This window comes from Chaetura pelagica, unplaced genomic scaffold (assembly GCF_000747805.2).
Source record: "Chaetura pelagica isolate M959 unplaced genomic scaffold, ChaPel_1.0 scaffold104, whole genome shotgun sequence".
NCBI classification, from domain to species: Eukaryota; Metazoa; Chordata; class Aves; order Apodiformes; family Apodidae; genus Chaetura; species Chaetura pelagica.
In genome coordinates, this window is record NW_009953786.1 from 11203627 (window position 1) to 11229396 (window position 25770).

A 25770-nucleotide genomic window follows, 5' to 3' on the forward strand; every position below is an offset into this window, starting at 1 on the left:
TTTCACCTCGCCTGGCCCTGGGAGCCGGCCGGAGGGGCGGCGGTTCGGGCTGTGTCTTTCTCCCCCCACAAGACTAGTTTGTCTTTTACTCGTCTCTAAGGCAGCTGAGGCCGAGCCGTGCTTTCTGCCCACGTGTTTTGAAGCGCGGTTGTCTCTGGAGACGAGAGAGTTCTGTCTCTTGGCAGTTTGCCTCAGTCTTGTGTGCGTTCGGTCATCTAGGCTGTGCAGATGGCCGGTATTCTCTGTACCAACAGGAAATGGCGACCTGTGGGTGACTACTTTTTACCTGAAAGGGCAACCGGGGAAGGCTCACTTCTTTGAGGAAGCATGGGAAGAGTGTGAAGTTAGCCCTCACAGCTTCCACTGATAACAGTAACTGGCATCATTTCGAGGCCCTGACACTTGGTGTGGTTTTTCTAGGACGTGGTGTTCTTGGAGAGCATCTCTGAAGTGCAGCAGTAACAGGCATAGAGCCTGATGGTCAGATACCTTTTTCAGTTTCAAGCAAGCTGTGATAACCTCAGTGCACAGTCTGATGTTTTGTCACAAAAGAGAAACATTTGCGCTAGTAAAGAAACTCTTGGAAAGCACAGACGTTGGTTAAACATTCTTTCTTAAAAATAGCTGATGTAATTTATTTTGTTTTGTTTTGTTTTGCAGATATAAGCATCTTTGCATCATCACTTCTACAAAGCAAAGGGAATATTTCCTTATTGGGAAATAGGAGGCTTTATTTTGACACTCACGCGCTGGTATGCCTCTTGGAAGAAAATGGTAATTTGCTACAAATGGATAGCTGTTTTTAATGTCATTTCATGAGTGGTTCTTTAGTTTACAAAGTTTATTACTAACTTTTCCTCAGCATGTGATGTTACAGCTTCAATTTTATGCTTTTTTTTTTTTTTAATTCTGGGTAAGAACATGTAGGTCTTTTCTACTTTGAAAAGGAAACAATGACCTTCTGTAACTTTGAATGGAGTTATCCTACTGGTAATGAAAAACGCTAAAGAAAAATTAAATTTAAAAAATTCAGAGTAAAAAGCAGAGGTTTTCAAGATAGTGGTTTAAAATGTATTCGGTGGATTCCTACATGTTTCCTATGTATCACCTTGAATATGCAACAGTGTATTATAATAGGATTGAATATGGGCAAATATGTAAAATGAAGCTTTTAGGTACAATACTTTATAAATGTGGTTGCTTTTACACTAAAAGATAGATTCTTTCAGATTCATGCTAATCTTACTGAGGTGGGAAAAGTACCTTAAGGTGAAGTCCACTGCAGCTGAATTTACTTTTACCATTTCTCTGTCCTGGAAAAGGAGAGATTCCAGTCTCTTTCTCCTGCAGTGTGGTTTCATCTCTTCCCATGTGCTAACTTAATTGTCAGAGAACTCTCCAGCTCTTTTGCTGGTTTGGTATTCTGAGAGGCTAGTTTAATGAGCTCACAGAGAAGCTGATGAGCACCAGAACACATAAAAAGTGTCAGGAGGAGGGATAAGGAAAGAGAGGAGGGGAATCTCTTCCTTTTGGTGGTGGAAAACTCCACTCAGCTATTGAAAGCAATTTGCTTTCACACCCTATACGTGCTTCCTGGCGCTTAATTACGAATTAGTTTGAAAATATCATGTTTTTGCAAGTCTTCTCATAATGATTAAATCTTGTTCATGACCTTTATACTCATATGTTTTGAAAGTGGAGAAGTTGAGAGTATTTGTAGGAACAATGTGTTACAATAGTTTCCAATATATCCAGTTTAGAAGGTTTCTAATAGGGACTGGGAGGCTGGTAGGTCTAAAATCAGAACAGTTAGCTCTTTTCAGTTGTTGAGTTTTGCAAGTCTTCAGTGGTACTGAAGATTTATAGTATACTAGAAGTATCTGCTTTTCAAGGAACAGAATTCTTGCTCATAGAAATAACCACATTGAGAGAAGAAATGATATTCCATAATACTGGAAAATTTCCAGCTTTTATTCTGCTGATATTGTAATAGTGCTGTACTACAGAAGCAGCTATTCTGTGTCACAGATATAATTTTGTGGTGGGAGAACTTGGTTTTACTGACTAGTTGTGTTACTTATTAGTACTGGACCAAGAGAAATATGTTTTATTATTTTTCATAACTGACATTTGTTTTAACTTGTTGCTGAGTATTAGACAGTGGCATTTCTGTAGAATGTCTGTATTTAGGTCTCTCTCTGAATGTTGTTGCATTTTGTTTTGCTTAGGGTTCACTACTCAGCAGTCGGAGGTCATTGTATCTGCATTAGTGAAAATTATGGACACCAACCTGGATATGATTTACAAGGACATGGTCACCAAAGTACAGCAGGTTAGATCAGAGACAGTGTTGGGGTTAATCAGCACCTGATATGCCTGCTAATTAAATATATGTTGCTATTTATTACTGTTAGACACTGCATTTTGAAAGTTTGAAGGTAAAGAACAAACATCCCTGTGTATATATTGGCTAGTGAATTTTGTCTTGAATTTGTTGAATTCTTACCCAAGTGTTTTGTTGGATCTTGAGGTTTAGGTACTGAGAGCAAACCACAGGCAGTTTTTTATTTTCAGCTTTATTGTAGCAGGAAATAGAGTTACTGAGAAAGCTTTTAGACAGACATAGGGGGTATTCAACGTGTAGATTTGATCAGTTACAGCTCCTACATATATCCTGTCGTAGAGTTGTAACAAGGAAGTACATATTCCCTCAGCTATTTACCACCCTGTTGTGTGGTACCTGTTTATTTATCTGTGTCACAATGACATTTATTATTAATTTCTTTTTTAAATTTTTTATTTTTTTTTTTAGGGCATGATTGGTGTAGGTGCTTATGCTGATAAGATATAGAAATGTGTATAGTTTGGAAACTGATATTGAAATCTTTCTCCTTTTCCACTGATGCATACATTGTTTATGGTGGCCTCTAAACCTACCCAACTTTCACATCTCAGTGGGAGGAAGTGAAAAAAAATTGCTTGGATATAGACTGATAATGTTGAGTATCTGCATAAACCCTTCTTGGCTTCCAGGAGACTCCATATAACTGAACCAAATTGTTAGCTTTAACTTGTGAGAGATTTATTATTTTAATGAATAATTGTCTGGAGGCAAGGCTTGTTCTAATGCTGGCTGTGATTTTTTGGGGTGCTCTTTGTCCAGTCGTACAAGGGTGGATCCATATTAGGAATTAGACACTACAGTGTCTACCCAGGAATTAGACACTACAGTGTCTACCCAGGATGCTTTCCAAATATCTCTGGATTCCACTCTATTAAAATTCAATGTGCCCTCATGCCCACTGCTATCTACTAGCCAGTGGAGACAGGCCTTCCTATAAGGTTCATCTCACTGCTGTAAAAGATACGACAGGAACTCCTGGGCTGCCCTCATCAGTGCTTCTGTCACTCTTGGCCCGTACTTTAGCTCACCAAGTGATGGAGGAAAGGGGAATGCTATTTTTCTGAACACCACATTGAGCTGTCAAGTATGTGGCTCCAGTAATGAAACTGAAATTCAGAGGAAGGAATAATTCACTGCATACGGAGCTTCAGCATCTGTGAGTGGGATTCACAATGTCTGGTATGCTGGAATTCCCTGACATGTAAGGTAGTCAAATAGACAATGCTGACAAGAAGCATAGCTGAAGTACAACCTGTTGGACTGCTCCGTGAGGCTGGGGTTCACAGCCTCAGGTCACTTCCTGAACACAAGCTCTATCTTGTTTCATAGTACTAGGCTGCTGTCCTAAAACATGAGATAACAGCAGCTGCTGCCTTTGCAGTGTAATAGTCTTGGCAGTAGGGCATCTCATTAAGAAGTGACTTTGGACTTTGCACCATCTTCTATCTTGGGGAGGTTTTGGCCCATCCTTCCTAGCCTTCAGATTCCAGGCAAAGCAGATGTGGGTGTGCTTCCTCCTGTCCTGAATTTGTTCCACAATCAGGGAATGCAATGTTAAAGAGACCATTTCTCCCATGGTTGTTTGTATTTTACAGTAAGCATACTTCAATAAGCAAGCTCAACATTCAGCCCAGCTCTTTTCAATGAAAGTAAGCACATTTTCTGTTGTTTGGTGCTGAATTAAATGTTCTACTGATGGCAGATGTTTTCTGAGACTGTTAGATTTGACCCTCAGTTGACTTTCTGCCTTTAAGATTCAAATGTGTAGGTTTGTATGGTGTGCAAAGGTAGAAGCAGCTCAGATGGTGTATAAGCCATGAACTCTGGGCAACATGATAAATTTGTACTTCCTTATAGTCTTTGAATGCACAAGTGCTGATGGAAAATGAGAATGTTTCCTTCAAAAGTGAAGTTACATTTGTAGGGTTCTTAGTCCAGAATCAAAAGCAACAGATTACTTACTAGAAGGGTAATCTTCAGTGAAGGGAAGGCAGTCCCTCTTTGTATGTGTGGGTAGTGTAGGATCTAGAACAACGTCTACAGGCTTCTCCATCCTTTAAAGTCGTAGTGGATTCTTGTTTGTCTTCTGTCAGCTCAGTATAGCAAACTGAGAAGAGCATTTAGAATCATAGAATCAGAATGGTATGAGTTGGAAGGGACCTTAAACATCATCTAGTTCCAGCCTCCCACTAGATCAGGTTGCTCAAAGCCCCATCCATCCTGGCCTTGAACACTTCCAGGGTTGGGGCATCCACAACTTCCCTGGGCAACTTGGGCCAGTGTCTCACCACCCTCACACTAAGGAATTTCCTTCTAATGTCTAACCTAGATCTCTCCTCTTCCAGTTTTGATCTATTACCTGTTGTCCTCTCACTACAAGCTCTTGTAAAAAGTCCCTCCCCAGCTTTCCTATAGCCCCTTCAGGCACTGGAAGGCTGCTATAAGGTGCACCCCCCTTGCAGGGGGAGGTAGAAAAGGAGCCAATTAGAAAAGACTATGGCTGCACCTGAAAGCTATGGCTGCTTTCCTCATTTAGCTCAGAGACACCTCATCTCTCACCAGTGCCTTTGCTAGCGTAAGAATTTGAAGACTTGAAAGAAAACTGTTTTCTAGGCACTTAATTGAATTATTCTGATCTGTGTTACTACTGCTAATTTTGTCAAATCTTACAAACATTTGTACCTAACTTGCTTTTTTTTTTTTCCACCTAATCTCTCTTGCTTTTTGAAACTCAGATAATCAATGTGGTATTGCCAAATTAAAAATTTCAGGATACCAAAATATTCTATCATATTTGTATCATATTGTCACGTTATAGTTATTACATGTTCTGAGGTTTTTCTTCCCTCTTTTAAAGGAAATTGCACTTCAGCAAGTAATGTCCCATATTGGTGCTGTGAAAAAGGACATGATTATTTTGGAAAAAAGTGAATTTTCAGCACTTCGTTCAGAAAATGAGGTAAAAATCACTATCTTGGAAAATGCTATTCTAGCACTGGGACCAATGGCTCATACACCAGGCAGTTGTGCTACTGTTCAGAGGGACACCAACAATCTGGGGAAATGGGCTGACAGGAATGTCATGAAGTCCAAGTCCTGCTCTTGGGGAGGAGTTACCCCATGCACTGGGACAGGCTGGGGGTAACCATCTGGAAAGGAACCTTGCAGAAGGTCTCACCATCTTGGTGGACACCAAGTTGACCATGTTGATCAATTTGTACACAAATTGATGAGCCCCAGTGGCAAAGGCAGCCAAGAGCCTCTTGGGCTGTGTTAGGAGAGCTGCCAGTGGGTCAAGGGAGGTGATCCTTCCCTCTGCCTGGCACTTGTGGAACTTCATCTGCAGTGCTGAGTCCAGTTCTGGGCTTTCCACTCCAAGGGAGACATGAACATGCTGAACAGAATCCAAACAGCCAGCCAGAAGGATCAGTAAAGTACTGGAGCATCTGACATACAAGGGAAGTTGGTGAGAGCTGGGACTTTCTAGCTTGGGGAAGGCCCAAGAGAGGATCTCATAAATGTATTCAAATATTTGAAGGAAGGGTATAAAGAAAGCAGGCAAGGCTCTTTCCAGTGTTGTCCAGTGACAGAACAGTAGGTAGCTGGCACAGATAAAAATGTGAGAAATTCTATTTAAACATAAGAAAACCCTTTTTACTGTAAGAGTAGTCGAATGCTGGAATAGGATACCCCAAGAGGCTGTAGAGTCCCTACCCTGGTGATACTCAAAAGTCAACTGGACATGGCCCTGACCAGCCTGCTCTAGTTGCCCGTGCTTTTACTAGGGTATCAAACTGGATGATCTCCAGTGAAAGTTAATAGGAGATGCTACAGTTGTAACTATTTCATGGACCTTTTGAAAGAGATAAAATAATAGAATAAATAGTTTGGGTTAGAAAGAAGGACTTCTAAAGAACATTAGGTAGTTGCAGGCTGCGCTATGATTGCGATTTTGTCTTCTCAAAGCTGAGCAAACACTCTCCTCTTCACCCTCCAGCCCACATAATGTGCTCCAGCCCCCTATCATCTACATGGCCCTCCACTAGACTTGCTCCAGTATGTCAAAAACTGTCGTTTACTAGGGAGCCTAAAGCTGGACACAGCATTTCAGTGTGGGCTCACCTGCTGGTTTTACTGTTGTTAATACCATCATGTGCATTTGGCCACCTTTACTGCTGTGGGACATTGGTAGCTTCTGTCTTGTGCTATTGTTTGGAAATGCACAGTACTGAGTATCTATACACATACTGAGGGCATAGAGTTAAATCACTCTTAGTTTGACTTCCTTTTCACATAGTGAATTATAGTCGTGGTTACTGATCATGCAGTTAATATTTCTAGACTATGTAGTTTTATATACAATATTAAAATACACAATATTTTTTTTCTACTCTCCCAGAAAATAAAACTTGAACTCCAGCAGATAAAGAAGCAAGTCATGGTAAGATACCATACCAATATAATTAAGAATTAACACCTGTCTAGTTTGCTTTAGAAAATATTGTTGCTGTCAAGATTTTACTTTAAAAGCTGTGATTAATTGTTGTGATATATAGGATACTAAAATTGAAGTTGATGGTACACTGTGGGCTGCAACAAAGACAATTAATGCATATTTTATTTATGGTGACAGAGAACTGTGAATGGTACAAGAAGTGAAGAAAAATTTAACGGAGGATTTAATTTTTTTTTTCACTTCCATGTACTTAACTCAGATTCAGAAAGTGCCTGCCATGTCATGGTTAAGGCTGAGTGAAGTTCTGTGTTTAAGCCTGCCTGTTGGATGTAAAGATGAATTGCAGCACTTACTAATTGGTTTGGATTTTGATTTATGTTTTGTTTTGGAGTTTTTCTGTGAAGGCTTATCTGCTAACTGTCCAGAATTTAAAATACCTTTTAAATGTCTTCTTTAGGCCACTAAGCTTGGGACCATTATGTTTGTTTCCATTTGTTTGGAAGCAAATGACCTTTGCAAGAAAAGAGACTCCCTGTAGAAAACTTACTCTGTTAATTATCATACAGATTCTTATTCTTACCAGGTTTAAGCATCAGTGCTGTGTTTCTGTTCTTTATGGTTTCTCTGTCTTGAATAGTGCTTCAAGCACCCTTCTACCATCCAAACCAAGATAATTTTAAAATCTTATATTTCAATGGGTGTGGTGTCAAAAGCAGCCTTTACACAGAAACAAAAATCCTTGCAAGAGTGATTAAGACTGGGAACCGGGAAGCATTAACATTTTGTAGGAAGTATGGACATCTGACTTGAGAACTGCTGTTTCCTGCCAAGTTGTCCTTAGTTTGAAAAATGGAGCACTCTTCCTCCCCTAGGATTTGTCCATGAAAATGTCAGACTATTGGACTTGTTGAGCCAGTTGACAACGTGGTCAAACTCAGCCTAGTGCTTCCTTGCCATTTCTGTCTTATTCTCTCCCATTTCTTTTTGCACTGTCATCTCTGAAAGGAGAATATAAGTTTCTCAAGGCTAATCCTGTGTAATTCGTACAGTGTTACGAAGTGCTTAATTCATCTGGTGTTTACAAATACCAATTTAAAATACATTCAGCATCTAATTTTTGAATTGTTACTTATTTTATGGTTTTAGTTGCGTTTAAATGAGTTAGTGTAATTGGTAGAGTATCAAGGCTCTGAGTAGTCTTTTCTTAAAAGCTAGATGTCTTTACATTTTACTTTTAACTGTACATGTAATTCTCATAAGATCAAGTTACTCTTTGTTTGCTCATGTTTGTTCCTCTAAAAGACAATGTTGTAAAAGTTGAAGAAAAAATTATTTCTAATTTTTGATTCGTTAAACTGGAATGTATTGTGTTGCAATGGCATCTAACTATAAATTAATTAAATGCAGTTAAAATTCAAAATAGAAATTGAGTCTAATTATTGTTCATAGTAACTTAAGGAACCCTTGACTGATTGTCACTGGCCTACTAGAGAGAGGCTTACTTGGTTTTAATAATCTCCCAGAACATCAGCTGTCTCTTTGCTTCTCCCTCACATTCATTTCATCAGCAGTTTGCCTCTCATGAGAAACTGTCAGCTGTCTGGAATTGCTGCCAGGAGGTTGCAGTAAAAAAAGCAGGAATCACTGCTACAGATGAAGTAAAATGCAAGTGTGCAATTTATAGTATTTTTTAAAAGTTAATGATTTAAAATAAAATAAACATGTCCTGATTTCTAAAATGTGTGTAGCTTTTTCTGAAAGCCCTAGAAAGCCCTTTAGAAACAGCTTATTTTTTCCATTAGAAGGTTAGAAACTGATTTTAAAGTTATTTTGAGCATCAAGGTTGCTTCATGGAGGAATTCCAAGTTACAGGTGTGCCTTGGCGTGGATTTCTTGAAATCCGAGTGAGTTGTGGGATATATGAAACATTCCTAGCATTTGTAGAAGGTTGTGATCTCAATTAAGTGCTGGTCTCTGTGTTCTGGTTTTGAAAGTAATTGTTAGTTTTTGATTCTGAGATCCAGTTCATACTGTAGAACATGAGTATTTCCCAGGGGAATAGGAATACTTACGAAGGTTGCATATATGAATTGGAGAGAAGCACGATTCCTGAGATGTGTGAAGAAAGACACAATATATTTGTCTGTTTTTTTTCTGCTTGTGATTTAAATAGAAAATCTTGCCTCCTTCTTTCTCAATTTTTTCCCATTAGGATGAAATTAACAAAGTTCGTGCTGATAACAAGTTAAACCTAAACCTAGAGAAAAGCAGAGTAAAAGAATTGGTAAGTTTTGGTTACTTTTTTTCTGCAAACATCTCAACACTGAGTAATCTCCAAATTTGGGTAAAAACATCTAACCAAAGTGTGTTTTCATACTAATCTGTAGCATCGTGCAGTTTCAAGATGGTGTTAATCCAAGTAACTAATCCTGCTATTATAGTACAAGGTGCCATGTTTGGTTGTAATATAGTTGTAGCTTTTTTTTTTTTTAGTTGTAACTGGTACTGGTTCAGATTATTTTGAGCTTTGAAATATCTGGTAGAACTGAACTCATGTAATTTTAAATTGGAATAATGTAGATTAAGTATTAGAAGATTAACAAATAGAGTTCTGTTCCCATAGATTATTTTTTTTAATAACTTTCAGAATCTCAAATAAATTGCTTCTTCTAAATTGAAATAACTTTAAAATGACATTTCTATTAATATTTTTTATTCCATCTTTTTTCACAGATGTGTTATGAAAATGTAATATTTATCTGAGATCTAGACAGTAAGAACTGTTCAAGTAGATACCACTTATCTTCTGGGTGGGCCCCTTGAAGTTTTTCACAATTAATAGTCTAAGTAACAGCTGTGTCAGTGAGTTAGTATCATGACTAAGTGATGTTGGTAGACACTTGACTAAAGTACAATTTGAGTGGGTAGAATTCTTGTTTAAAGGTTAATACTTCATGCTAATGTTTTAAAAAACATCATATGACACATATTAACTGTGGTGATCATAAGCCTAACAATACTTCAAGCTTATAAAACCTATATAAAACCACTTCACCAGTGATAAATTAGGCACTAGTGTTTTCTTGTGTGTTTATGTAGGATCCTGGAACCTGGACTGTGCAGAACACTACATTACTTTGACTGCCTCCCAGGAAAAGCAAACTGTGCATGTCAACTTTCTTTTAAAACAAGTTGACCAACTCTTTTTTTTTTTCTGTCGTGCAACTATAATTTCCTACTTTCCATTAAAACTGCTCTGTTCTTTTTTCCTTCCCCCCACTCTCCCCTTTAATTGCCAGCTCTGCCATGCATGAACAGAAAAGGAAAAAGGCAGATGTGAATGGGGAGCAGGTTGTAGCATATAGGCTGAGTTGAGGGAGAGATGTAATCCAGTGTTTTCTATAGTAGGCAGAGCATCATTATCATCTTTACTTCAATTGTAATGTGATTTAGGACTTAACTATCTTGCTTTCTGAGAATAAAACTTGGGATAATTGAAGGTTACTGTGAATTCTCACTAAGTTAACTATTCAGAAGAGAAATTTCTTGAGTTGAAATTGATTTGATTTGAAGCACTAAGTAAAATGTTCTTCCTTCAGTTTTGCTTGTAAGAAGTACCAGAGGAGAATTTATTAATTTGTCAAAACGGATGTGGGCAATCTTTTATGTTTCAAACACTAAATGCTGCATCTTTCAATTTGTTCATTCCACTTTACATTTTTTTGAGAATCCTACATTGCTTAATATACATCTGTTTATGCTGTGATTTATACCTGCAGTGATACAGATGTGATTCACAAACTCAAGCTGCAGTACTAAGTTCCATATATGTTCTCATGTTCATGCATCACAGTGCCTCTAAGCTTGCTGTTACAAATCTCAAAATGTACCTGATGAAACAATTTTCTCTGCACTTTGAATGAAAATGAGGACTTAAGGGGAAATCTCCCTGTTGAATTTCAGAGGGCAGAGTTTAACCTTGCCTGTCCTCCATTTTTTTTACACGCTGGCATTACTGCAAATATGAGATGAGGCCTGGAAGTAAAAAGGGGGTAATTCACTATCTTAAACCCAAGTTCAAAACTCTTGGGTCTGACCTAGAGCATTCCAGCCACAAAGCAAAGCTTCAACTAACACAAACATCAAGAAGGAAGCTTGTAGAATATCCAAATATTATCCATCTGAGAGTGTTAAGATGTCATTGTGAGGCTGCTCTCCATAATCTTTGAGAAGTTGTGGATATTAAGGGATGTCCCAGAAGACTGGGAGAAGGCTAATGTCACCCCTATCTACAAGAAGTGCTTAAAAGTGGATTCAGGAAATTACAGACCTGTTAGTCTTACTGCGATTCATTGGGAAAGAAATGGACAAATCTTCCTGGGGGCTACCACAAGTCAAAAGAAGTACATGATTGGAAGAAGCCGGCATAGATTCACCAAGTGCAAGTAATGGTTGGTGAACCTGATCACCTTCTATGATAAAGTAACCTGCTTCATTGATTTGGGGCAAGCAGTGAGCACTTGTGTACCTGGATTTCTCCAAGGCTTTCCATATTGTTTCCCATGACCTCCTCCTAGAGAAGCTGATGTGTTGCAGTTTAGACAAGTGGTCTGTGCAGTTGTGAGTAAGGAACTGGCGCACAAGCTGGACTCTGACAGTGCTGTTACATAGCTCCTTTTGAAACTACCAACTGGACACAAGGGGTGTCCCCCAGGGACTGATGTTGGGCCCAGTACTCTGGTATCCTCGTAAGTGTTCTGTATGATGGGATTAAGTGTACCCTGATGAAGTCTGCAGATGATCCCAAACTGAGTGGGGAAGTGGACACTTTGGAAGGGAGAGCCACCCTGCAGGAAGACCTGAATAGGCTGGAAGAGTAGGCCAACAAGAACCTTATGAAGTAAGGGAAAAGTATAAGGTCTTGCACCTGGGAAAGCATAATCCAGAAGAGCAGTACAGGCTGGGATCTACCTGGCTGGGGAGCAGTTTTGTGGAAAGGGACCTGGCAGTCCTGTTGAACAAGTTCAGTATGAGTGAAAAGTGTGCTGCTGCTGTGGCAAGGAAAGCTGGGTTCCATCACCAGCAGAGACAAAGAAGTCATTGTCCCACTCAGCACTTGTCCCACTCAGCACTTGTCAGGCCACACGTGGAATACTGTGTTCAGTATTAGTTCCCACTATAAAAATAAATCATGTTGACAGGCTGGAGAGGGTCCAGAGAAGGGCCACAAAGATGATCAAAGGACTGGGAAGCCTGCTGTATGAGGAAAGGCTGAGAGAACTGGAATCATTCAGCCTGGAGAAAAGAAGCTTTAGGGGAGACCTCATAACCTTGTTCCAGCGTTTAAATGATAACTACAAAGAAGATGCAGACTCCCTTTTTAGAAGGAGTCACATGGATACAATAAGGGTTAATGAGTACAAGTTACACTTGGGGAGGTCCCCAACACAGGACAAATTTTCACTATGAAAACTATCAGCCATTGGAGTAATCTCCCCAGGAAAGTGGTGGATTCTCCAACATTGGATGCTTCTAAGATTCAGCTGGACAGAGTGCTGGGCCATCTTGTCTAGACCATGCTTTTTGCAAGAAAGATTGGACCAGATGAACCTTGAGATCCCTTCCAACTTGCAATTCTATGAAATTATTCAGAAAATGTGGTTTTGGCTAACAGCATCTAATTAAAGTGAAACAGACAAAACATTTCAATTTATAAAATTGTTTATTTTAAATGTCATTGTTCTTTTCATAGTAATGGTAGGTTTATTAATATGAGGTCCAGTTCTTATGTGAAATTTCACCTCAAACATAATTTTAGATTCTTTTGTAAATATTCTGCTATCTTACCACTTTCAAAAGTTTTTATTTATATAAAATGTCTAAATTCCTTCCTTTATCACTCTCTTAATTTTGCAGAATCTAGTAACTATTCCATTAATTGTAGACATTATGTAATTTGTCTTTGTTATGTCATTTTCTACATCTGTCATCTCTTGTCATCTCTTAACCTAATCTTTAGATCAGTCAGAAGTCCAGATACAGCTCTAGATCTTTAAGAAGGGTTTTTCAGTGCTGAGACAGTTATGTAGATTAATCTGAGTTTAATATTAAAGTGGAATAAGCTTCCAGAATGGAGAAAAAATAAAGTGACTTTTCACATGGGAATGTCAACAGATGAGGTTATTACTGTGTGAGGATTCTGAGATGGGAGCCTGATGACCTTAATACTCTGCACTGTAGACTGGTGGTTTAGCAGCTGTCTATAAATCAATTGCTCTATAAATTAAATTGCTCCAGTAAAGGGACAGAAACTATTATGTATGTCAAGGTAAATTGTACCTGTTTATGAGTCAGGAAGGTAACCTGCCTCACAGTTTCTTCAGTTTGGATTTCTGAATTACTTGGATTAATCTGCTTCCTTTAATTTGAATTTAACTTTCCTTGAACCCAAATAGCTACAAGTTAAAAATAAGCTACAACTTCTGATGTTCCACAAATGATTGGCTTAATGTGAGATACAAATGTGCTGTATTTAACAAATATATCATGAAATGATGGTCAGAACAATACAAATAGTGAGCACATGCAATGTTGGCTAAACAGTCATCATACAATACTGTCTCCCAAGTGTTGTCAAAAAAAAATCTTTTCCAGATTCAGTGTTCTACAGAATTTGGAAACACAAAAATACACTTTTAAGTGTGGGTAAAAAGTTTAATCACAGTGTCATATTTATCTTTTTTTTCTTTCTTTTTTTTTCCTTTAGTACTCACTTAATGAAAGAAAACTACTTGAAATGAGGACAGAAATAGTGGAATTGGTAAGAACTTAGTAGCTGATTACTATGCAGAAAATCTCTTTAAAGTTTTGTTATTACAGACCTGGTATTCTTTTTGGAGTTGTTAATGTCTTTAGGCGCTGGAACGTACAAAATTTCATTGTGCTTTTTTATTTCCCTATGTTTTTTCATATCTGTACAGGTAACCAGAGTGTCTACTGAATAAAAAGGCTTTGATCTATATTATTAGACCTTCTGCATGTGTATAGAAACTATTCAATGGTCACTTTGTTTTCAAATGTCATGCATATTGTATTTTCTCTAGATGGAATTTACTGTTAATACTAGTTTGTGAAATTATTCAGTGACACTGAAACGTATTGCTAGATCAGTTTGGATTTGGTTTAGAGGACTTTTTTACCAAACACTCCCTCTTCCTTTTGTTTTCTTTCTCTATATAGCAAATTATTACTAGGAGGATGCCTAGCAGTAAATCATTAACTGCCTCACAGTGTTTCAGTGGTGCTGATTTAAAAATATCAGCAACTCAGCAGCTGTTGTTTTCAGGTTAAAAGTTTGATCTTCCAGTCTCTTCTGAGTAATAATTCCCATTTTTTCACAGTTTTGTCTTCTGTCCTAATCAGGTTCTTAATTTGTCTGCAACTGGTGAAGATACACATTTTTACATCAGAAGACCAATTCTCTGTTTTTCTAATGATCCATACATTTCTATGCTTCAGTATGTTTTTGTCACAAGAGGCTCTTAGACTTCTCCACAGCTCTTATAATTGAGCAGTGACTTTAATAGTGGGCCAAATGATAGATTGAAGTTAATGTTTGTGCAGTTAGATGGAGATGTGATGGCATCCAATTCTGCTGCTTTCTAGATTGTGTTAAGGAACATGTAATTCTATAAATTTCCCAAGTTCATTAAATTATTCAGTTTCATGGATATAATCAGCTAGGAAGGAACTTGTTCTCTTTCCATGCAAATTAACGATACACTTACGGACGAACGAAAAAATAGAACTTGAAGGGATGGGTTGAATTTCTAAATAAACTAGAAACTGTTCCAATTGCATAATTTTGTTACTTTGTATTTTAGCATGCACAACAAGATCGAGCTCTGACACAAACAGACAGAAAAATAGACACAGAAGTTGCAGATCTGAAAACAATGCTGGAATCGCACAAACTTGATAATATTAAGTACTTAGCAGGTAAGGAATCTGACAGTTGTGTGTGGTTGTGAAAGTGTTAAACATTGTTAAATGTTTGGCAGACTCTTGATTTGTGGTATTAATAAAGGCCCCAATTAAAAAAAAACAAACCCCAAAACAAAATTTGAAATAGTCTCAGTCAAGATTAACAGCTTTACTTGCGTACTTAACCCCGACAAGGTTTCCTGTGATTCACAACTTAATTTTGTATAGGCTATGGCTGTAGGACTTTCTGTCTTTTTCCTCTGCTGTATGCTGTAATAATAATGTGTATGAGAAATCTAAAATGCTGCCTGTTAAGGAGGGCCAAAGAGTTCTGTGCCTGACTTAATTTATAAAAGTTGCATGCTGCGTGTATTTCTAGCATCTCTTCATCTGCCTGATGGAGCTCTATAAGCAAAATGGAACATTTCAGCTTTTCTCTCTGTTCAGCACCACGTGTTCTTTAAACTTCCATTTTTCAGATGTGTGCAATAGAAAAATACTGTGTGTTGCCTGTATTACTGCCCTAGGTAACTAATGTTTTGACATTTTGCTACTGAGTGTGCAGTGCTATTAAATGAGCAGGTTTGCAGTAGAAAATTACTCTTCTGATTTAGATTTTATGATTATTCTTTCACAATGAATTTTTAAATTTATTTTCTTACATGGGGAAGGGGTGGTGGTTTGAGTTTGTAGTAAGATATATACCTAGCTTCCTGAAGTAATGTTCCAAGAGCTAATGATTTCATGTCTCCATTTTCCTCCGCATTTTTGTTTTCTTTCAGGTTCGGTATTTACATGCCTTACTGTAGCCCTGGGATTTTATCGTTTATGGATATAATAAACCATCAATTTAAAGGGACTTCTACTGTCTTGATTTCTGAACAAAAAGTTTTATTTTTGCCTGGACTTTAACCAGGCCTTGACTGTTTTATTTATTGTTTGTTTCCTAAAGCAGACTGTCTTGAGAATATAACCAAAGATGTGCCTAGAAAAAAAAATGTACAGATGTGCATATTTTGAAACTTACCTCTGATGAAAACATGGTATGTGCGTTTCTGCCATTTCTCTCCATTCTGAACTGCAGTGCACCTTGCTGCTACTAAGTGTCATAGAAGCAAAGACTGGCATTTGTACCAATCCCATGGAGCTGCATGCTGTAGAGGAGACTCTACGGAGTAATGTGTCATTGACTATTCAGACGTGCTTACTGGAGTCAGTTGCGTGTATCAGATCAAAGTCTTGATCATTCATGTAAAACTGAAACTACATGTTTTGTGGCTTGGAGGCACTCTTGTATAAGTGGAATGTGTGTTAACTGAATCATGCTTACTACCCTCCTTTTAACAGTTGTTCATGCAGTTACTATGATCATATATTTGTTCAGCTATTTTTGTAACACTGTAGTTATCAGCTTGTTTTCCAAATGGCCGTCCAGTCAGTTATGTTTCATGTGTAATGATAGCAGCCTTTGCTGCTAGTATTATTTGTAATATCTTTGTAAAGGTTTTTGTGACTAACTTGCCTTTGGTACATATTAGTATCTAATACTCATTCCATATGCTAATTGTTAGCTTTACCACTGTAACTGGAAGTTTCAAATGCAGTAAAATACACTAGTTTTAATTGGTTAAGTGATACAAAGTGTCTCTGGTGCTGCCTTCTTCATGGAAGGGAGTTGATTCTTCTAGAAAGGAAAGTAATTTTAAATGGAAATTATGATGCAGGGTTTTGGGCAAGGGAACTGCAGTACAAACAGTCTTCTGGGTTGGTTTTTTTTTTGTTGTTTTACTTTAAAAAAAAATAATAATTCCTGTTGGTTCTTCAAATGTGGAACTTTTATAAAGTGATTCTAATAATGAAAACAGTAATGCAGACCTGCAAGAATGTTTAATCCATGTTCTGTGCAAGCCCATCTGAACTTGTAAGTACAGCTGAAAGCAATGAAGGAAGGTATTCCAGTGTATCCAGATGTCTGTCATTCTTCTACTGATGAAATGACTGCTTCAGTAGCAGAACTGCCATCTGCCTTCCTTCATTTAAGGGAGATTTTGCTTTCTTGCTTGATCTTGGGAGGCAAGAACAATCTATGCACTGGTAATAAATGCTGTTAGAGCACAATCACGGCTTTGCTTAACAGAAGTAAAGCTGTTTGTCTACTCTGTGCCTGTACTGTAATAACCATTCAACTTGGTGGTTAGAAGTGCCAACTTCTATCAGGTGTGTGTGTGGACAAAGAAATGGATGCCTGTAACAATATGATAACTGGCCTGAAATAAAGGATTTTGAATATTTCATAGAATATGCTGAGTTTTCATTATAAATGGAACTTTTAAATTTGAATTTTATATCTTTTTTTGATTGTAAGTCACTGCTAATAGGTCTTCTAAGTTAAGAATGAGCAAAGTCAGCAGCCCCTCTAACACTCAAAAGAACAGTCAATAATGTAAGGAAAACTATTAAGAATAACTTATCCCATCTAAATTGAATGAATCTATATTTCAGATCTTCACTTTTTTGTTTAAAAATATTTTTTGTACTAACTTATTAGAACTTGACACTTTCTTAAGTTAGACAAGCAATAATTTACTATTTGGAATGGCTTCAGTGTTGGTTCTTATCTTCCCAGGACACACGATTCTATATATGTCTGTATAACCAGTACACCTTTGCCTGTATGCCTGAGCATCTGATAAATAGTCATTAAAACACTTAGAGCTAATTTTAAATATAAGGTCTATCCTGCTAAAAACAGAAACTCCACAAATAAATTTATTTTCATGGCAGGTGGAAGGAGGAAGTGAAAGATAATAGAGCAGCATTGTCCTGGAATTAGCAAAGTGTCAGGCAAACCAGCACTTCTTGGTGAGTGTTCTAAATGAGGATTAAAGTTAGTATGTCATTCAGGAAAAGGACACTATAAATAGAACATAGTTATTATTTCCTATCCCATGAAGGTTTCAAGTGTGGATGCAAAATCTTCTCTGATTTCCTCTCATTTTAAAGATCAGTTTAGCAACCTTTCTTAACACAGTCTCATAATGTGTACCACATGTATTGGCAACCCAAAAGGGTAGAAAATCCCTTCATCTATTTCCAAACACAGATTCCTTCAAAGAGAGATTGAAATTCCAAGAATGACCATTTTGGTACAGGTGAGAAGCAAGTAACATCAGGAGGTTGAGTGTCAAATGATCACTAAATTAATAAATGGGAGATCTATGTTTGCAATTCTTCAATATTTTTTTTTCTGTAAGACACTTTCTGTATCATACAGTATATTGTCTGTATTGAATCAGTAGCAATTCTAAATGTACAGAAATAACTTTTTCCATTCTCTGACTTCATTTCTTGATTTTTTTAAATTTGCGGAGCTCTTTTAAAAGATGCAAATGAAAAATAAATGGGCCTGTTTTACCATAAAAACACTTAAGCTGTGAAAATCTGCAGTAGCTCCCAACTGATTCAGAAATGTATCTGTTCATTTCCTGTCTGGCAGGAAAAAAGTATAGAAGAAAAAAAATTAATCTAGAAATGTTCACTCTGTCAGGCTCCCTCTTTAGTTTAGTTTGCAAGAACACAGAGTGCAGCTGAAGCTGAGCTCCAATTCTGGTTTGCTTTCAGAGAAAGCCCATCTTTAGTGGGAGCATGGAAGAGCAGCAGTCTGCCTATGCCAAAATGAGTTGTGAGTTTTCCCTGTGAACTTCCACTTTCACAATGACAGGAGGTTGTTTAAGGATTTGTTTCCTTTTGGGAAATAAACTTGCAAATGACTCCATTTTCTGGAAAACCTAAATTGCTCCAAAAGCTTCTTTGTGTTTTGCAGAAAAAGAAGAAAAAAGAAAAGAAAGTGCAAGTGTTTACTTGTAATTCGTTAGTGGAAGGATACTGAGTTTAATTAACTGTTTGTCTGTCTTGCTTTCCCTCTTGTTTTCAGTAAAAATCTGTAAGGGTGCTGTCTCCTTTTCACTGGGATGTATTAGTTAAGTTGTTTGCTTCATGTATTTTATTACTGTTAAATCATGTTTATCTAGCCCTTTCTCTATTGGAAGTGTTGATTGCATCATTTATTTTCTCAGATTGTTGTAGAGTTGTACTTAAAACTGTAAGGTGACAAATGGAAACACTTTTTGATGAAGGTATGCAATCTTCAAGTTTTCTAACCACAAATGTTTTGGTTTACTAGAATAAGCCTTATTCTAGTTGTGAATATTCATTTCACTGATCTTGTAAAAAATGGTGAAATCTAGTTCTATTGGCAGTACCTGCTGACTTTGAAGAAGGTGTGCTCTTGCCTTCTAGATACTTTTGAGTCCTGCCACTTCAGTGGAAGATGAAGCTTCCATCTATAGACCTTGCACAGGAAAACTGGTGAGGTTTTGTGTGTGTGTGGTTTGTTTTTTGTTTTTTCATCTGTGAAGTTAGCTACATTTCTGTGACCTTTGAACTACTGGCTTTAAGGTGTGAGCAAGACTTAGTTATGCATCTCCCACTGAGTTTTAAGTAATCAAGTAAACTGATTTCATTATGATTTCTAAATGGTCAAAACTCTGCTAGACAATTCAGTACTTAACAACCACCACATAAAGTCTCTTTCAGTGAAAAAATACACTGTAAAATTAATGGATTTTTAAAAAATGTTTTAAAATATTTGGAAAAGTTGTATTTAGAAGTTATTTCTTACTTGGAAAATGTTTTTAATTCTTTTTCCTTTAGGTATATGTGTCTTGAATTTATAGGACTTTTTGGTGTGGGGGTAGGATTTTTTGTTTGTTTTAAAGTAAAATTTTCTGTATAAGCAATTAATTTTCTTCACCCCTTAAACAGAAAGTTCATTTACAATCAAATACATGCCTGGAAAATTGGGGGTTGCTTTAATCAGAAACAAATGTATACAGTCATGGAGACAGAGGGCCTGCTGTGTCTTTGTTAGGAAAGCTTCCTTCTGCTTCAAACACATTTTTACCCTATTGCCAAACATTTCAAAGCAGCAGCGTTGATTCTTTGTTTTACACTTAATTCTCTAACAGAGCTATTGCCTCATATGCTTTACATGCAGTTTTGTAAGTAGATAAAGATCGCAGGGGGAAAGTATCAGTGTTTGCGTAGTGTTCCTTGAAATCTATCCATTCCAAGAGAGAAGATTCCAGTTTTCTTGGGCAGATGCCCAGCTGGTATCAAAAGCAAAATACTGGAAGTGAGTAACTATTTTGGCAAATACCAGTTTTGGGCCAATGTTATCCCCTTAGTGAGGCACATCAATGTCATGTTCTATTTCAAATACCCTATCTCCCTTTGCTGTCCTGATATGCACCCTACCAAACTCTCAGAAGTTCATTAGGTTCCCCGTTGTCTTCTGAAATTATATAATCTTGATTCAAGTCAAGAATAATACTCATTGTGAATAGTCTCTTCTTGTTGCACAAGTGAAAATGTAGCGAGGATAAAAAAGAAGGGCGGTGTTGTGGTGCATTTGTTTTTTCCTGCAGTAAGTGGCATGTGTTCTGTGAGAACTTTAAACTGAACCGTATGGAGCATGAATATCCTAATGGCATACTTGTAGCAGGCAATTGCATTTGATCAAGTCAAGCTTGTATATCGGGCTCCTGAGTTTGCTTCAGCACCATCAAGGGGGAGTAATAGCAATCCTGGCAAGGGAAGGGAAGCAGGGCAGGATTCTCACCATGAAGAGAAAACTCAAGAGTTTAAAATATTTATATTTTAATATAATAGAATCATAGAATCATTAAGTTTGCAAGAAGACCTTAAGGATCATTAAGCTCCAACCCCCCTGCCATGAACAGGGACCCCTACCACTAGATCAGGTTGCACAAAAACTTGTCCAACCTGGCCTTAAAAACCTCCAGGGATGCATCAGCAACCCACCTGGGCAACCCATTCCAGTTCCTCACCACCCTTATAGTGAAGAATTTCTTCCTAATATCAAAACTAAATCTTCCCTCTCTCAGTTTAAAACCATTACCCCTTGTCCTATCACTATCTTCTCTGATGAAAAGCACCTCCCCAGCTTTCCTGTAGCCCCTTTCAAGTACTGGAAGGTGCTATAAGGTCTCCTTGGAGCCTTCTCTTCTCCAGGCTGAACAGCCCCAACTCTCTCAGCCTGTCTTCATAGCAGAGGTGCTCCAGCCCTTTGATCATCTTCATGGCCCTTCTCTGCACCCTCTCCAACAGCTCCATGTTTTTCCTGTGCTGAGGGCACCAGAACTGAACACAGTACTCCAGGTGGGGTCTGACCAGAGCAGAGCAGAGGGGCAGAATCCCCTCCCTGGCCCTGCTGGCCACACTTCTTTTGATGCAGCCCAGGATGCAGCTGCTCTCTGGGCTCCAGCACACACTGGTGGCTCATGTGAGCTTCTCATCAACTACCATCCCCAAGTCCTTTTCCTCAGGACTGCTCTCCAGCCATTCTCCCCTCAGCCTGTATTTGTGCCTGGGATTGTGCCAACCCAGGTGCAGGACCCTGCACTTGTCCTTGTTGAGCTTCATGATGTTGGCACTGGCCCACCTCTCCAGCTTGTCAGGGTCCCTCTGGATGGCCTCCCTTCCTTCTAGGGTGTCAACCACACCACACAGCTTGGTATTGTCAGCAAACTTGCTGAGGCTACACTCAATCTCACTGTCCATGTCTCCAACAAGGATGTTAAACAGCACTGGTCCCAATACTGACTGGTCCCTATATCCAGCATATTTTCACTTTTCTTAAAAAGTAGTCCTCTTATGTAGGACTGTCAGCAATGCATGTCACTCCATGAATAGGCAGCTATTAAATACATCACTTTTCATTGTGATTTTTCTCCAGAAAAATTTGTGTCACTTCAAGTAATTCTCCTGTCTTTACCCAGGATCTGTTTTCTTGTGGCAAAGCTGTACTAAACATGATATATGTAGAGTTCTCCTAGTGATGCAAGAAATTACTAAATACAAAGGCCACTTCAGAAGCTTCCTTTAAAGGCTACTTACCACACTAGATCAAGATAGTGACTGGAGATTTTGATAACCTTTTATATGGCAGCTTTCAAATAAGTCAATTCTAATGCTTTATTATTTGCATGCAGAGTTCCCTTTTGTTCCTCAAACACCAGCTATATCAAAGCACTAACTGCCACCTTTTATGATCTACTGAACTCCTCACTGAGCTTTTAAGACCAAGTAAAGCTACAGGCATGAGCCTATACTAAAAAAAATAACCTCTGATGATGCACAGATGAGACTGAGCACATCTAGTGTGGATGCTGCATGTGGCTTTTGGTTTTGTTCACTGTTTTTCTTGGATGTCATTAGTTACCTTGTCTTACATGTTGCATTGCAGTACTATTCAGTAGCACTGGGTTCTGGGAAGCTGTTAAGAAGCAGCTGCAATTCTATGGAATTTGAGAGGGGAAAAGTGCAGAATAAAGCTCATACTTCCAAAAGTCCATAGGAAAATTGTTGCAGAGTTCTTAGTATTTTTGTTTCCACTGAAAATGAGCCTTTTGTTAATTCTGTTATTTTTTTTGTTAATTTTAATTTTGTTAATTAAGCTTTTTTAAAAGCTTCAGAGTTGTTTTTTTTTTTTCTTCTTAATCCTCCTAGCCACCTTTCAGTCTATGCATTGCAGCTCACTCCTTTGTGTGAATTGTTTCATTTTTGATAATCTGATTTGGGGATACCCGTGACCACCCTCTCAAAAAAGCTATGCTGAGATATTGCTCTCTCTCTTTGCTATTCAGTAAAAATGCATCCAAGACTTCAGAAAATTTAACAGCATATTGTCTGCTAAGCTCTTAAGTAGTTAACTTATCTTGTTTGAAACAGGGTCCTGGTTTGCCCTAAGGTGTCAGACCACGCCTGACAGCTTATAAATATGATGATTCATAAAGTGTGGTTAACTGGGGGGGCTGGGAATGTTGAAGGAAGCTAATCCTGTTTGATAAAGAAAGCAGTGGTTGTCATCAGCTAACAAAGCAAAAAATATGCTCAATGTGAAAGGTAAGTGTTTAAGAGAAACCTCATCTCTTCCTTGAAGACCCTAACTTCAAATGTTCAAGATGTAATTTAATAAATAAATTTTGGATTCTGTTATGTGCCTTTTGTAGCTTCAACATGTTTTTCAAGCTTGCTCCCCCTCCCCAAGTTTGTAGAGAGATTTGGAGGTGAGATTGCTTTTCAGTTTGTTTTTAATGAGGGATTTAATGTATTTCTTAATGAAACAGCATTTAATGCATTAAAATATGACCAAAGGCTCTCTTGCAAGCCATTACTTGTTCATTGAAGCTAAAGGCTTATTTATAGGAAGGTTTCCTGATCAGTCTTCTGATGGATGCTTGTTTAAGTTTTTGTACAAATTGTATTTCAAGTAGCAATTTAAATACTCCTGTATGGTGTTAGTAAATCACCACATGCAGTCAAAACCACAAGACCCTGAGGTAATCAAATATCTCTGAATAAAACAAGCCACAGGACTGTGTATAAACACATACAAATATAGAGGAGGGAAAAATGGCAAGGTGCTAGAAGTCTGTGTACTCTCTAAATATCTAAGATACCAAATAGATAAGACTGTAGCAACAGTGAAAGAAAACATAAGCAAAGGCAGTTACTTCAGCCCATATCTGAAGGCTAAGGCATGCAGTTCCTTTTTGCTCTTGGACAAAACCCAGCAACAGAGACAGACAGCTGTTTAACAACTGCCTTTGCAGCATGTGTAGCTGCCTGTTCCTTTAACTGATGGTAGCAGTGTGTTAATCCAGAAAATGGAGCTTCACTTTGAGTGTTTTTCTGTTGTCCTGGCATGAGACTCTTTATTGCAAATATGTGAAGTCATATATAAGCTGCATTAGGCTTGGTGAGAACATCAGTGGGGTGGGGGTGTGGGGGGATTATTTTTTGGGTCTTTTTATGTATTTTGTTCTAATGGACAATGTTTGAGTCCTGTTTGAAAACTACCAGAACATGATTGTTCCTTGCTGTTTACCTGTAAGAGTCGATCAGAAGATCAGTATTGTCTCAACATTGTCATCAGTGACTAGACTGGACTAACATCTCGACATGAGTTGGCAGTGGCTTCTGCAGATGCAGAAACCATGGAGAAGGGACTGAGGTACAGACAGTGCTGGTACCTGGTACGGGTCTATTCTACTGGAGCAGCAAAGCAAAGAACTGCTGTCAAGGAAGATGGATCACATTTGCTGTGTCAACACCAAGAAAGCCTCAGTTGAACTTTCCTCATGATAATGTTATTATAATACAAAAACACAGCTCCTGGTAAGAAGCTACCTGCCTCCAAAGCTGGCCATGCCTCAGACGCTCCTCCCTGGGCATGCATGGAAGCCTCACTCCAGACAGGTGGAGATTGGCACATTTCCATGGGACAGAGGTGGAGTGGAGGTGAGTCCAAGGAGGACCAAGGTGTGCTACCCAGGATAAAAGATGGTTCCTTAGTAACAGAACTTCGAAGATCTTCCCCACCAAGAGATCACAACGATCAAAGAAGAAGCAGCAGAACGCCTGCTGGATTCGGGACCATAGGGACACCTTTGGACCCGTGGTGGTAGCTGTTTTCCTTTTTCCTCCCCTTTTTACATTAGCTTTCCTATTCTTTCTTCCTTTTTACTGCAAGCTGCTTTACAGGCAAGACCAATGAAGTCATTGTGTGTTGATAACTCCCTGGGCTTGGTGCCATTTCATTTTTTGCATTTTGGGATCACAGCCGAAACGAACCATCACGCGTCCACTGAGGAATGGACTGTGACATTATCCTTCCTGAATTAACAGGTGGGCTGGGTGTTGTGGTGGTAAGTCTAAGTCAGAATGAGCTGTAGTGATGTTCATGAGACAGAATTACTGTAGAGGGAGAGCCAGAAAAAAAGGCCAAAACCAAGGAAAGTGAGTTGCTTCTTGAAGCACTGTAGAAGAGGGGGGATATGTATGAAATACATATGCATGATGAAAGGGAGAAACTCAAGAAATGGTAATGTTACAGGAGGCCTATGAGTGATAGCAGGCAGCAAGTTAGTTGCTAAGTTACGAGGCAATTTTGGACAGCAGCTATGTAGGCAAGGATGGTTTAACAGGTCTGTGCCGAAGTTGCCGTGTTCAGAGATGATATGGCAGCGCTATGTCAGTGTCAAATTGTTGCACATAGACTACAGCCATTCTGTTGCTGGGAAATATACCTGTGCTGCCAGAGAAAGGACCTGCTTTGCTTTCTGCTCCATGTAGGGCTGGCCCAGGAGGGGAGCACCAGCCTTTGTGCCTTCTTCTGTCCCATACTCGGATGAGTCCTCCAAATTCCAGCTCCTACTGGGATAATTATACAGGGAAATCTAGCTTTTAAGAGCAAAGAGGTAGTTCCTGCCTATTTTTCATAGCAGCTCCTACCAGGGCTCTGAGCATTTTGTCCTCTCAGAAGAGATCCCAGCCTGCCTGAGGATAGGAAACAATAGCCCTTAACATATTCTTTTCTGCAGAGGGGGTGAAATAGGACTTGAATGATAAAAAGAGATTCTAATCTTTTGCTGGGATACCAAGGGCTCAATCCATTTTCCCAGAATGGATGTTAGCCTTTCCAAAGACAAAGAACAGTGAATTCAGTAATGAGTCCCTAGCTAGCCAGTATAATATATTCCCTCTATTTAAACCTTGTCCCAAGAGACCTGTATGCAGGTTGCTGTTTTTTTCACTTCTGGTCTCTGCTACCACAGAGCTCAGATCAGTGAAACTGCTCATCAAATACCTAAACTAGCATTTGTGGCAGAGATTGATAAATATGGCTAAGTACAGCAGGTATTACACAGACTTTGTTTCTTGCATGGATGCAGTGGACTGACTGCTGTTGCCAGAATCTTGATTTCATTCTTTTTGGTATATGATCAGTGTTAAGACAACTTGACAGGCTTAAAAAGCCACATTTGATCTGTATGACAATTAC

At 38.5% G+C, this 25770-nt stretch overlaps 2 protein-coding genes across 2 annotated transcripts in view; both read left to right on the forward strand.

Annotated features, from left to right (window-relative positions):
* The first annotated feature begins 257 nt into the window (after positions 1–257).
* MCUR1 (mitochondrial calcium uniporter regulator 1) lies at positions 258–15725 on the forward strand. Its single transcript, XM_010000997.1, has 9 exons — positions 258–267; positions 661–774; positions 2229–2332; positions 5262–5363; positions 6804–6845; positions 9073–9144; positions 13627–13680; positions 14744–14858; positions 15626–15725. The coding sequence occupies exons 1-9, from the start codon at positions 258–260 to the stop codon at positions 15679–15681; spliced, it is 669 nt and encodes a 222-aa protein (XP_009999299.1). The 3' UTR covers positions 15682–15725.
* Positions 15726–17977: 2252 nt separating this feature from the next.
* Positions 17978–25770, forward strand: part of RANBP9 (RAN binding protein 9) — a 74136-nt gene continuing 66343 nt past the window's right edge. Inside the window, exons 1-2 of the mRNA XM_010000998.1 lie at positions 17978–17995; positions 18465–18525. Of these exons, the coding sequence (XP_009999300.1) occupies positions 17978–17995; positions 18465–18525 (79 nt within the window). The remainder of the gene's footprint in view (positions 17996–18464; positions 18526–25770) is intronic.